General features: G+C 39.0%; 1 protein-coding gene across 3 annotated transcripts; it reads left to right on the plus strand.

Moving 5' to 3' along the window:
• The first annotated feature begins 268 nt into the window (after positions 1–268).
• On the plus strand, positions 269–5,457 carry linc.pou2af1 (lnc RNA pou2af1). Of its 3 annotated transcripts, none has more exons than XM_029680872.2 (5): positions 269–444; positions 2,383–2,483; positions 3,151–3,202; positions 3,800–4,029; positions 4,214–5,457. In XM_029680872.2, exons 1-5 carry the CDS (start codon positions 438–440, stop codon positions 4,535–4,537), a joined length of 714 nt encoding a protein of 237 aa, XP_029536732.1. In that variant the 5' UTR covers positions 269–437; the 3' UTR covers positions 4,538–5,457. The 3 variants fall into 3 exon arrangements, with proteins under 3 accessions (XP_029536732.1, XP_029536733.1, XP_029536734.1); XM_029680873.2 differs by lacking the exon at positions 269–444 and adding an exon at positions 1,244–1,321; XM_029680874.2 differs by lacking the exon at positions 269–444 and adding an exon at positions 1,328–1,573.
• The last annotated feature ends 8,860 nt before the right edge of the window (positions 5,458–14,317 follow it).

Below are 14,317 nucleotides of genomic sequence, written 5' to 3' on the forward strand. Positions count from 1 at the left end.
ATGGCCAGATGGGCAAAAGATGGATAAAATGTTTAAAATATCAACTTCTTTTCGGTTTGGGTATAAAATAGTGCTGTATTCTATTAAATGGAATGTTATTTTAAGTGCATATATATTGATTTATACTGAAAAAGATGTATTTTTGTGTAGCCTTTGAATATTCAAATTGAAAGTAACGCGCAATCAAATCATTGTCAAATCATTGAGTTCTAGGGGTTTTAAAAAGTAGGCATGGAGAGAAAATTTCACAAACTAATACATCCCTAGCTATATTAGGATATTATTGTATGCTCTGAGACAGTTTTAAGACTTGTGTGTTGAGAATTTGTGTGATTTTTATGAATATTTCATTATAGCCCATATAACTGAGCCAGAAAAGGACATTGTGGAATCTCATAACTGCTTTTCTTCCAGGACTCTTTCTTACATTTTACAACATGTCTGGTAAGTTCATCAATCCTTTTTCTTCTGATCATGGTTCTCTTTTACGTTCTTCCTGAAAGAAAGAAAGAAAAATATAAATGTTAGAACAAAACGATTGGAAATAATTGACATTGCACAACATGCTGTTTTAGTTTCTCAGGGAAATGCGAGGTTCTAATGAAAACCTTAGAGATAAAGAATGCAATTCGTCTTTTAACTAAAGAGTAATGGAAACTATCCTTCAACAATGAGCTTATGTGGATTAATGCCATGCTTGTTACCTGCATGATGTATGCTATTTTCGATTACAATAGTTTTCAATTGAATCGAACAACGTTTTAAAATAGGGTTTTGCTTATTTCTTAAACATCACTACTTTGGGCCACTTTGCCCAGGTTAGGGCGTGAGGATAACTTAACTCAAACGCGATTTTATTTGCATTATTTTTGTCGATTAAACTGTAATTGTAGTCATTGTAATTACACTGCAATATGTAAACTTACAAATGGTCATTTTAAGCAGTAATCAGTGGGATGTGTATTTTGGGCAGCTTTACTATTTGCCACATTTAAGACAAATCATGATCTGACATTTCAGTATATGAATATTTAAAAGGATGGGTTTGACAGCCAAGCACACCTCTTTGGATTCTGCCGAGGCAGCTGCTATTATATAATCGCCTTTACCGCCAACTTTGCAGTCTCTGACTGCCTTAATGAGTTCTACCATTGTGTGGCGTCGTTTCTGTAATGACTTTAGTCATTGGAGTAGAACGTTATACCCCCTTATATTTAGAAGTAAAGCCATGACATACAATTGAAGGCGTACATATATGAGTACCCTTCATTTTAGCATAAAAAATCCCAAAATTATGCTACTGCACTAACACGTGTTAAGAGTGGGTATTGGCAACGGCTCTAACCTATCCGCCTAGTACAGCCTAAATTAATCTGCAATTTAATTTAAAATGCAGTCCTGCTTCGATGGATGCGTTTTACATAAAAGTGAATTGTTTCACTGCGTAATTGTCAGGCTTGGAGCTTCAATAGGCAAACGGGAATAATTATATAATCAAAAAACGTTTATTTATTATAGGCTAAAGCTCATATTGTTATCCAATAGCCGACCAACAATATGTAGGCTAAATACGGTGCGTAAAAGTAACTTACTTTTATAATCGGACGAATTTCTCAAGCGAAATCTTCAATTTTCACCTCATTTTTGCGGGATTTGTGGAGTCCTTTGGTTTCTTTGTTATTGACTCTTACGAGGCTGCTGTTTGCCAGCTTTATCTGTAGCCTAACTTTACTTGCCTAACTTTACTTGCCTACTTTCACGGAATATGCTACTATCAGCCCCTTTCATGGATCGCAACGCTCAATCTGTGTTTTAGGCCTATGTATAGAATTAAAATAAATATATTATCTAAATAAAATCGAGAAGTTACACTCACAGTATCATTTTAGCACAGGTTTTTCCGTTGTGCTTGAAAGGAGTGTGAAGGCAAGACCACTGTATTGACAGTGAAATTCGAAACCCGGTCTCTGCGGTTCGAGGTTCTCGCAGAGGTAGACTACAGGGAAGAGACTATAGACCTATGTAGGACAATAATAGGACATTTCTGGCTTTCGCACCGGCGAGTTTGATACAATAACTTGGGCAACATTTGAGGGATGCATAAGGACAGTCGTTTGTTCATATTATTCACAAATAAGTCTAGGTGTAATACATTATATTAAATACCCGGATATACAAACCATCTTTTGTATCCGTGTTTTTAATCATTTTAATATTTGTAATAATTTTCCAATGTTTTTTAATGATTAAGTAGGCCAAATTAATTGTTGCGTGAAAGTATGTAGCAGGCAGTGAAAGTGCTCGAGAGAGGCAGGGTTGGGAGCATTCCGTTTTTTTGTTACTAACAGTAAACACCGATACAATGTTTTTCTCTTCTGACAGATAAGCCAAAGGTGTACCAGGGCGTGCGGGTGAAGACAACTGTTAAAGAGTTGCTGCAACAGCAGAGAGCTCTCCAGACAGCAATTAAAACCGTTAGAATGGTAATTATCACCTCACGCTCTCTCGTCTCGCTCTGACTGGCACGCAAGGACTTACATACGCACGCATCGGGGGGCACACACACACACACACACACACACACACACACACACACACACACACACACACACACACACACACACACACACACAGTCTCAGCATAGTTGGAGGTGTTGCTCTCTCCATGAAATCCCCATTGCAGTAACTTCCTCATTACCAACCTTACCCCAAACACAAAGTTCCATGCCTCATTAATGATTCACCACCAGGTCTACTCTCCAGTAGCCTATCAGTTGATAATCGTTTAGCAGTAACAGTGGGACTTGTTTTCCTGTAGGAACTGTAGCAGCTGTTTTATGTGATATTTTACATTAAATTCAGATGCATAAATCAGAAAAGATGTCCTTATGATGTCTTTATGGCAACTGGCAACAATTGGCTCAAACACACACACTCAATCAACCCTCCGAAATGAAGAGGATGAATATAAACAAATCGGCAAATGCCATTATTATGCTATACAGTACTATACAGTGCTATACAGTGCTATACAGTACTGGGATGAAAAATGATGAAAAATAACCAGCCCAAAAATCGAACTGTTGTAAATCAATGGGGACTTATGTTTTCTCTCTGTATCCCTCCTTTTCTCTTTTCCTAAATAAATAGAAATCCCAGAGCTTGGCGAGTCAGGATGTTTGCGTCTCCTCCTCCTTGCCAGGTACGTTCCAATATGTCCATATATTAGTCAGTATTTATACACAGCATTCCATTGTCTTGATCGCACAATGATTGTATGGTAAAGCATCACCATGGAAAGTCCAGAATCAATGTTCTATAGTAAAAAAGTAATGCTCTTGACTGTATCCAAACCTGCTAACGAAAATACATGTAGCCTACAGTAAAGTACAGTAAAATCCTTTTGACATGTCCAGTGGGGGCGTTGCAGTACACCATAATCAAATAAACAAGCTTCGATCAAAAAGGCAGAAGGCAATGCATTATGCATCATACATGCAAATAGATAAATAGCTGTCAAATCCACCACATAAACCTATTATAAAATCAAATCTGAATTGCACATCAGATTCGGTCAGGTAAATATCTAGATTGACACTTACATGGAGAATCAACGACCACAGCAGAATAGTTCGAAACATATACTGGGTCCTTTTTATAAACTTGCATTCAAATGTGTTTTTTAGCTGTTGGCTGGTGGTGCCGTGACATCACTTCTGGAGTCTTCAATTTTTTAAATGGCCCCTGCATGTGTTTATGTATGCAACCTCGGACTGATCCTTCTCGTTTATTCCTATAGGCCATTATTTTGATTATTTCCCTCAAGAGATGAATTCCAACGGCAGCTTTCAGCCGCGGGCCTTTCCAGACAGCAACGTTCAGATGGAAAGCTTCGATAATCAACAATTGATAAGCATGATGATGCCCAACGAGACCTACAGCAGTGGTATTATGTATCCCGCTACTTCAACAAAACTTTGGCCCCAGGAAAATCACTCCCTGAATATGGACTATTGCGTCAATGGCATGGTATGCTTTATTCAAATTCGCTTTGCGCAATCACCTGTCTCTGCAATTACCAGCCGTCAGCTGAAATATTTGACAAAACTCAGGCTGTTTGTTCGTCCGTCCAGAGAGTTGGCTCGGAATAGAACATGGTTTGGTTATACTGTACAACAATATTAATGCACATCTCCTCTGGATTGTTTTTCAGGCTCCCAGCTCACCATCAGGTTCTCTAAATATGTCAAGTCCGGTCGATTACAATAGTTATTCGCCACAGGAGTCTTACTCTTCGTCGTGTTACAACTCTCCGAACAGGATGGACTCGAGTTATGGGTTTGTTCCAGAGCACTACCACTACCAGCACTGTAACCTCCAGCACTGCTACTGCCTGTCCCATTGGTCGGGTACACAGGAGAGCATCTCCACTCCAGAATACGCTATTTATGGCACAACAGACTGTGCACACGCCTCGCCTGTGGATGCCAACTATTTCAGGCGGGAATTGTCAAGTTCAGAGATGTGCTACCTTTAAAGATACTCTCGGTCTTTGTTTTCTGTGTAAATACAGTATAATGTACAGTGAAAACAATGTCTGTAACTCGATGTCAAACGGTTGCACTTGTGGCACTTGTTTGAAGATGTAGGCCTGCTTTGCATTTCGGAGTGTTTGCTGTCAAAGTTTCCTCGGAGTTTCTGTTTTTGTTATGATTGGAAGAATGCTTTTAGAATTCATGAGTTTGGCTAAATGTTGCAAATGTATGGGCTTAGAGCTATCTAGTTAGTTACTGACTGTGATTTAGATATATAAAAACAAATCATTTTTTACAAGAAAGTATATATTTTTTTATGGATGCATTCATTTAGTAAAATAATTGAAAGGCCTACCCAAAGGAAATTAGCAGCATCATCCCCATCAACTCAATGTTTAGTTTCCCTGTTCAGATGCACACAGAAACTTAGTTAGAAACATTAACTTAAATTGAGTTTTTCAAGTCATTGAATCATATTTACGGCTAAAACCAGCCCCTTGTTGGACCCAAATAAAAACCACTACACCTGCCACCACATTAACTAGATTGAAAGATAAATGACAATAGACAAGCGATAATGATAGATAATTAATATCTATAGTGCTTGTCGTTACAAAAAATAATCGGAAAGACCCTATGACAACTGAAGACAAACACAACAATAAGGTTAACATTGACGGTTCTTGATGTGGGAAATGGTCTCCCATGGAGGCACACGCAAGTCCACGTCACACCAGGTCACATCCAACTCAAGAGACGCCTGTCTCCACTCTAGCCTCCGAGCGCACCCTCCTCTGCATCGGGATCTCTATCTTCTCCGAGGCCGAGATAAAGCAGGGTTGAGCAGGGCTAGAAGTAGGCCTGCCTTTCCAAAACATTACATATGACCAAAAAGATGAATAAATAAAGGAAATAACTACTTGAATAAGGACTTCATGTTTTTTTTACACACAACAGATCAAAGGGGGCGTAATAAATGCGCACGAGTTTTGCGTAAAATAAAGCATCATCCAGTGGCTGCCAATAGCATGCGCAAATCAGAAATATGACCTTAGGGTCAGAATTTATTCATGTACATTTCCCCCCAGAAGTTTACTCTCACTCTCCAGTCTTACATTCTAAATGTTCTGTTAGACCACCAGCAGCTGCCATTGTTACTACAGCGTAGGCCCGCATCCAAAATCAAAACCTTGTCTTGTATGCAGTCTGCAGGCATAATGCAGCACATACAGTACCTGCTGTGATCCTTGACCTCTTATGACGTCCAACTCATCAACCAACCAGTGTTCTGGGATAGTGATCTTGTGAAGGGTTCGGTAAGATGTTTCTTTTTGGATTTCTAAATCCTCCATCCTTTTTCTCTTTTTAAACAAGCTGAGCTGAAGCATGTCTGGGTGTGCTCTCATTCATTAGAATGGAGTTAATAATGAGGGTAACGCTAGTGTCTGGCGTGTCATCAGGAGATCCTCAGAAGAACCTATGAGATACTAGACTGAAGGTGGAGAAGGGGAGGAGGAGAGAGGCAATTGCAAACACTGGAAACAAGGAGAGTAAAATATTTGAAAGAGGGGTCTTCAAGTATAGTCCTTTCTCCTGACCTTGAGTTGATGGTGAACTTCATATGAAATTAAAGAAATCTATAGGGCCTATGAGCCCCAGTTACAGTAAATGCTGGGCCCTGATGTCATCACTGCTGTCCTCTGCAGACCTGGGTTCAAATAGCATTTGTTTATTTTTTAAGCTACGTTAGCTGTGCTTGATTGAGCTTGCCTGGCACAACTGAAACAATGGAATTGTCCCAAAAGTATAAACTCACCCATCTCACACTCCAGGCAGGCTCAATCAAATACTCAAAGTACAGTATATGAAAGGAAATACATATGAACCCTGGTAAAACTCTTACTGGCAGCTCATAGGTTCCTGGGTTTCTATACCAGACAATTGGAAAAGTTCGCTGTGGTGGTCAATGGCCTAAATGAGCTGTCTTATAACTTAACTGACAAATGTGACAAGGTGGTTTGGTACTGTCTTGAGTTCTGGTATTGGTGGGAGTGGAGGGGAGGGGAGGCAGGATTTTAGGTACAAGCAAAGAAGGTTAATTGTATGAAAAGGCAGTTCCCCAAGAACACTGTGTAGCTTTTCATAAACAAAGCAGGCATCGTCCCTAATATAGAACAGCAACCTCATCGCCCATCACGTTCAGCTCATCTAACTGTCTCAAGCCCACAAACCCTTTATAAGGTCTATGAATGATTCACAAATAATTCATAAGCAACTGAAAGTAGCCCCACTAACATAACATGGATAGTTCAGCAAAATGACACATTTACATATTGAAATCTCTACCTTAATCATACTTAGAAATGAGTCTGTCTGGTCTCAGTCTTTTCTATTTAGATAGGTCTCTATGGGCTGGAGGAACTCCATGCATTATAACGATATTGGGGATACTGGTCCCTTTGGGATAAGGAACCACCCTCCATTTAATATGATCAGTTTTTTAATTTACATTTATTTTTGATGATATTTCCTCCTTGCCTCCTTCTTACAGCTCCCTTTTTACACATCTTTCATTTTGAGGATAATATTTTCTTCTTCTTTTGTCTGGACAGTCTCGATTTGCAACATAAAGACACAATGAAATGAATAATGAAACAATTACCAAGTACCAGAACATTTGTTCCGTACAATTTCCCAATTAAAATATAATTGTTGTTGTTTTTTTAAATGGGGTTTTATCCTGTACCAGTTCACTGAGAGTCAACACTCACTTAGGTGAAAAGGAATGTGTCAAAGTTTTTTTATTTTATTCTTGGGTGTGTTCAGTGTTCCAAAGTCCCGCTACTCTCATGCCAAGTGCCTGATTAACAGTCCCCTGTGGAAGTCCCCTGTTACACCTTGTTAATCCTGATCTGCCCAGATCAACTTGCACTTTCACATGCCAAAAATCAAGACCGTATGACAGAACACTGCTATTGAGCCTTTATTTTTTAGATAATTGATCTATTAACCGTGCCAAACATACAGTATTGTTAGGATATTATTTAAAACATTTGGCATTTATGGGAAGCTAAGAGATAATTTACTCTCTGGGAGTGCTGTTTGTTTTTATAGAGTCTGTGTCATCATAGCCAGTGCTCATTTCCAAAGAACACTTCTTCATTCTAAATGTATGTTACAAATCATCCTAAACTAAATTAAGTGAGCTACACATACATATCGGGAAGATTTGAGCATGATATTTGAAACATGCTAACTTGAGGAATATTGACATGAATGTTTTTGGACAGTCACCAAATGCATTCCCGGAAACAAAACAAAAGCATGGATTGCTGTCTCCCCTTTTCTGAAGACTGCTTCCAGGGTAAGGAAACCATAATGCAATTTAGTCATTTGGGTGAACTGTCCTTTTAAAACTGCGTTAGCTGTCAGCTACATAGTAAAACGAATAAAAACCATATTATGGTACACAAAATATATTAAGGTTCTCTTTTTGATAGGTTCATGATTGGAACATACACCACTGCTCAAACGTTTGGGGTCACTTAGACATTTCTAAGTGACCCCAAACGTTGTCCCTTAAAATAACATCAAATTGATCAGAAATACAGTGTAGACATGGTTAATATTGTAAATTACTATTGTAGCTGGAAACGGCTGATTTTTAATGGAATATCTACGTAGGCGTACAGAGGCCCATTATCAGCAACCATCACTCCTGTGTTCCAATGGCACGTTGTGTTAGCTAATCCAAGTTTATAATTTTAAAAGGCTAATTGATCATTAGAAAACCCTTTTGCAATTATGTTAGCACAGCTGAAAACTGCTGTTCTGAAGCAATAAAACTGGCCTTCTTTAGACTAGTTGATTATCTGGCGCATCGGCATTTGTGGGTTAGAATCAAAGCACTTTCTTCTGAAACTCATCAGTCTATTCTTGTTTTGAGAAATTAAGCCTATACCATGCAAGAAATGTCCAAGAAACTGAAGATCTCGAACAACGCTGTGTACTACTCCCTTCACAGAACAGCGCAAACTGGCTCTAACTAGAATAGAAAGAGGAGTGGGAGGCCCTGGTGCACAACTGAGCAAGAGGACAAGTACATTAGAGTGTCTAGTTTGAGAAACAGATGCCTCACAAGTCGACTCCGGGATGCTGGCCTTCTAGGCAGAGTACCTCTGTCCAGTGTCTGTGTTCTTTTGACCATCTTAGTCTTTTCTTTTTATTGGCCAGTCTGAGATATGGCCTTTTCTTTGGAACTCTGCCTAGATGGCCAGCATCCCGGAATCGCCTCTTCACTGTTGACGTTGAGACCGGTGTCTTGTTATTTTATGGACAAAAATGTGCTTTCTTTCAAAAACAAGGACATTTCTAAGTGACCCCAAACTTTAAAACGGTAGTGTATATACTGTTGAGATTGAGAGTGATTGTTTTAGGACTGGCCTGTAACAGTTTACCCTGGAGCTGATCATATGACAGTAATTGCCCTTGCAGTACCTGTCATTTCAAACAGTTGCAATAATTGATTGATGAATGTGGGAAAATAAGGTGCAAAACCATGTGTCTTAACGTGATCAGTAAGTGGGATGTGTTTATGATGAACGAGTCATTTTCCTCCTGAGTCACCATTCAAGGTTTGAAAATCTCACAGTTTTCTGCTCCCACAAGTCATCTTTATTAGTGAATCTCATTCCAACATGAGTGCACCAGATATGAATTCCTGAAGTACCACTTTGATATCAAACAATTATAGAACTTGATATAAAATAGCACGTGGCATATAAGAAAAAAACGTACTCCAGTACAGCATGTGTATGTATGTGTACATTTGAAAGTCACAGGCACTGATTCACTGTTCATACTCATTCACAGCGTATTCTTATTTGTCTTTGGGTTGGAATGTTTGCTGACTTGACACAATGTCACTTGAAATGATTGTGTTGATGTTTCCTATCAAGTCCTTACTTGTGTATAAGGAAGGCGGGCCCGATAAAAGTATTTCAAAAGGTTTGATATCTGCACAAACTGTTAAACATGTTCCTTCTGTTCGAACCATAAGGCCTTTCAATACTGATCAAATAGAGGAGCACATTCATCTGTTGCTGTGATAACACCTTCACACCCATGCCCAGGGTATGTGGCAGGTAGCTTAACGGTTAAGAGCACTTGGCCATTAACCCACAGGGTTGCTGGTTTGACTCCCCGAGCCGTCTAGGTGGGCCCTTGCGCAAGGCACTTAACCCTAATTGATCCTGTTAGTCACTCTGGATCAGAGTGTTTGCTAAATAATGGATAAGGAGAGATCTGTTCTTGAGAAACATTATGTCTCCAGATTTTATTTGAATACAGACAAATGTTTTTCTCCTAATTTCATGTAAAACATTTAAAGTCTTGTTTTTGTTGTTTTTTCAGGTGTTTGTCAAAGCAATATTATTATGACTTTTATGTTAGCAGTTCTGCTTTTGAAAACAGAAAAAACAAGTTATATGCCTCTACAAATGTAGGCTCACTATCCGTGCATCATAAAAGATGTAAGTCAATACATGTGGTGTGTTGATTCTCAGCTCTTGGTTCTTTTCCCACATTTATCTGCAGGCCCAGTTGGTTAGCAAACGTTCTCAACCGAGTTGTGATCATCTGCATGTGGGCTTGTTAGGAAAAGAGCATGCAGAGCAATGTTCTCTGCAAAGTCAAGATCCTCAAGCTCTGGGAATGGAGTCCTATCCTATCCTAATGCACCAGTCAATAGCAACCATTAAGAGAATGGGTGAGAGAACACATACTTGGGGTACACCACAGATGACGGTGAACCCGTCTGTTCTAGGGTTGTTAACGAGAATGGCAAATTCAAATTCCCTGTAGAAGTAGCTAACGAGTAACACGTTTGTGGGGGATGCCATGAGAGGTCTTTCCAAATGCTGTTTCTGAGCACACTGTCGAAGGCATTTCTGAAGTAGATCAAGATGAGGTATAAAGTGACTTTCTATTCCAGGCATAATGTGGTCCATGCAGCCACTCCCTTTTTTCTGTGAAAACAACTAACCAGATAGGACTAGTCCATAGGGATTGTGCCCCAAGATAAACTCCCCTATGTTTTCAAACCGGTCTGTCAGTGCCTTTCGATGCAATTTCAGGGGTCGTTCTTGAACATCTCAGCATGGTTAGTGTCAATTCCTTGCCTTTTGACCAGTCCTTAGGTATTGACAAGTCGTCATTGTAAATCAGAATGTATTCTTAATTAATTTACCTGTGTAAATAAAGGTAAATGATTGTCCCTAGATGAATTCCTCAATGTTTCGAACAGGTCTGTACCGAACAGTGTTTGTTCCTTTTGAGAAATGTGTGGGTCAGCAAGGCCATACATGTTTGTTCCAAAAAAATTGGCCAGACTAGCACACCTGTGCTCTACCTTTCAGAAAGTGTGCCCTCTAGCACCAGGAAGCCAGAGCAGGGAGAGAAGAGAGGTGCTGCACCATACACGCCACTGTGACACCTGCAATTCTAATTCTGTCTTGAGAGCTCCCCTCCACTTTGGGGCTGCAAACTCCAAACTCCATATATGTGCTGGTGCCACCCCTTTTACTATTATTATTGCATTGTGTCAAAAATCTAGATTTTCCGACACTCTGCTGTTTTAGTTCCAGACCTACTACCCAGTTCTCTTTAGTCCTTACAGACCTTTTAAGCCTCTGGCCAATAACTTGCTTGGTCTTGGTGTCATAGTGATACAAATCTTCACTACTTTGTACAATTATTTTTTTATGTGGCTTGTCCCTTCTCCTTTAAACAAGCTGATTTTATTTTTGGCCTGGTCCAAGTGTAATTTATATTTTACTCCTAGGTTTTTGGGTATGTGGTGGGTAAAATAAAAAAATCCTGTTTTTCGATCTTGGATTTTTCTCATTTGAAGTCTGATCTTTGCAGCGATGAGGTGTTTGTTGCTGTATGTGTTCCCTTGTAAGCTCATGTGTCCAGTAGAGGTCTTTTCCATTTGCCATTAGGCCTAATCATCCACAGTACATATTTTCCCAACAAGTCCCGGTATAATTGTGTCCTGACATATTGCTCTTTGAAGACTAGGGATGTTTGAGGGCAACTTTTACATTCCCAGTGTTGCAAGAGGGCAAGTCTGAGCATGAGATGTGCTCATTGCTATTGCATTACCAATATAATGTGTTGATGTAAGATTTTTTTCACAGATCATTTCTCCCAGTAGATGAATATGCAGGTTGGTCTGAACCTGTCTGAATGTATCTCTTTTTCCTTTTATCATTGTAAGGACATTATTCCTCGAAGGTTGATCGCTTGTCCATTTGTACCTTAATGATATACAGTCGGGTACGTAATTATTGGCACCCTTGATAAAGGTGAGCAAAAAAGACTATAAAATAAACATAAAATATTTAATGAGATTGGAGAACATATTTGGAGGGGTCTTAGACCATTCCTCCATACAGACTCTTTCCAGATCCTTGATATCCTTCATCTGTGCTTATGGACTGCCCTCTTCAGTTCAAACCACAGGTTTTCAATGGGTTTCAAGTCCGAAAGACTGAGATGGCCATTGCAAAATGTTGATTTAGTGGTCAGTTAACCATTTCTTTGTAGATTTTGATTATTGCTTGTGGTTATTGTCTTGCTGGAAGGTCCACTTGCGATCAGGTGTCAGCTTTTTGGTAGGTTTTTGGTAAAAATGTCCTGGTACTTGGTAAAGTTCATGATACAGTTGACCTTAAAGGGGTAATCAGCAGTCGCATTGTCCATTTTTGGACTTCCTTATGAATGAAATGTTCATATTGATTCTTGAAGAACATCATTCATTTTATTTAACTAGGCAAATCAGTTAAGAACAACATTTGAATTAGAATGACAGCCTGCGAACAGTAGGTTATCTGATTTGTTCAGGGGCAGAACAACATATATTTTTTTACCTTGTCAGCTAACCACTAGGCTACCTGCCGCCCCATCAATATGAAATAGGAGGAGATGGGAGATAAACTCTTTCAAGTTGCTTTCTCAACCATCCCCTTTCACTTTGTTCATTACTAGAGTTTTAAAATGTGTTGATGCATCAGCTTTTGTCAGGCCCAAATGAGTTAAAGAAGATGGCCTGACAACTTTTATTAATGCACAACACACCCTCCAAAATGTATGCTTTACACCTGCAGAAAATACTCATTTATTACTCCACAACTATACAGTCATTTATTTCAAGCATATGAAATCCAAGGCATAGAATTACATTTGCTACACCGGAGACTTTGCATTATAGAATTATTACTTCCAAGATCACTTGTAAAAAATTACTCCTTAAAAAAGAGTGGCGAATGTAAGATAGTTTTCCTGCAGGCAATGACCAAAATCACCCTCTTTGGTCTCATGGGTGGAATGTTATTCATATTTGTCATTATTTATTATACAATTAAGAATATTTTTTTTGATCCAGTGTTTCTATGTCAAACAGTTTTGTTATATTTCAGTCTTCTGTGATGTATATAAAGTGTAATATTGGGATGCAAACTCAACATTTTATACATTTCAACTCTATATCTGACATGGTACAGGTGTCTTCTTCTTTTTTCTAAGCCCATAACCATGTGTGTGGGGTGTATACTTTTGTTTCAAAGTACATTTGTTTAAGGCTACCTTGAAATACTCCGTGTGACCTTGATTTAGCGCACTTCAGTAAAATGATTTATTAAACAAGGTTTCACAGCAAGTTCAATGTTATAGTAAAATCACAAAATGTTACTCTGTAAGCCTACGATGGCCCTAAGGGGCCAACCATAAAAGCACTAACTGAAGGGGATGATGGATTTACCTGATCTCAGGCTAATAGTAATCTCATCCATGGCACGTTCCATGGCAGAGAATGGATTTGGGTTTTCCCCCATCTCTCAAAGCTATAAGAGGAGAAATATACCTGTTTATTCATACAGGTCCATTTACCATTTATCTCGCTTCTGAGGTCATAACAATACAATTATCACCAATGAGTCACCATTGAGACCAATATCTATTTTAAAACGGAACCCTGCATACACACAAGTTACAAAATAAACTTAAAACACAATAGAATAGAATACAAATATTCAAGGAAAACAATCACATTCCTCAGCAAGGAGGTCCCTAAACAAGATTTTGAACTGCCCAAGAGGCACCAGAATCTGCATTTGTAGGGAACTCTAATTGTTCCATACATGGTGTGCAAGTAAGCTAAAAGCAGATGTACCTAACTCTGAGGAGGCCGAAAGGGTTTCCAGAGTTAGTCATTCCTGAGAACGGGTATGGTAACTCGTACTCGTACGGTTATTCATGATGTTAGGATTTATAGATAAAAGACAGCAATGGATCGACCTATGTGATTTCAAAGAGGGCCGGCCTACATTCTGGTAAAGAATGCAGTGGTGTGAACCTTTCACCTGTAGTAAAATGTGGTGCGATATGGTAATGGAGCAAGAGAGAGAGATCCCAACCATTATAACATGGATAGATCATCCAGTATGAGAAGTTGAGGATACCAACCAAAGCTAGAGAAAAGCAAACATACACTCTTAGAAAAAATGTGTTACCTAAAGCCATAAAGGGTTGTTTGACTTGTCCCTGTAGCATAGCCCTTTTTCGTTGCAGGTAGAACCTTTTCATTTAAGCATTTTTCATCTTCAGATGAAAAAAGGTTTCTTGTTGAATCCTACCTGTCCTCAAAGAACCCCTTTAGAAACCTTTTGTCTAATATTTTTCAAGGAGCAAGTACACAAATCACATTCTCAACATTTTCTCTT

The sequence above is a fragment of the Oncorhynchus nerka genome, unplaced genomic scaffold (genome assembly GCF_034236695.1).
Source record: "Oncorhynchus nerka isolate Pitt River unplaced genomic scaffold, Oner_Uvic_2.0 unplaced_scaffold_17___fragment_2___debris, whole genome shotgun sequence".
Classification (NCBI taxonomy): Eukaryota; Metazoa; Chordata; class Actinopteri; order Salmoniformes; family Salmonidae; genus Oncorhynchus; species Oncorhynchus nerka.

What these genes read in the sequence shown, in the direction of transcription:
- linc.pou2af1 (XM_029680872.2), top strand. An exon ending in CAATTAAAACCGTTAGAATG is followed by an intron (nt 2,484 to 3,150) that starts GTAATTATCACC and finishes CTAAATAAATAG; the next exon opens with AAATCCCAGAGCTTGGCGAG. An exon ending in CGTCTCCTCCTCCTTGCCAG is followed by an intron (nt 3,203 to 3,799) that starts GTACGTTCCAAT and finishes TTATTCCTATAG; the next exon opens with GCCATTATTTTGATTATTTC.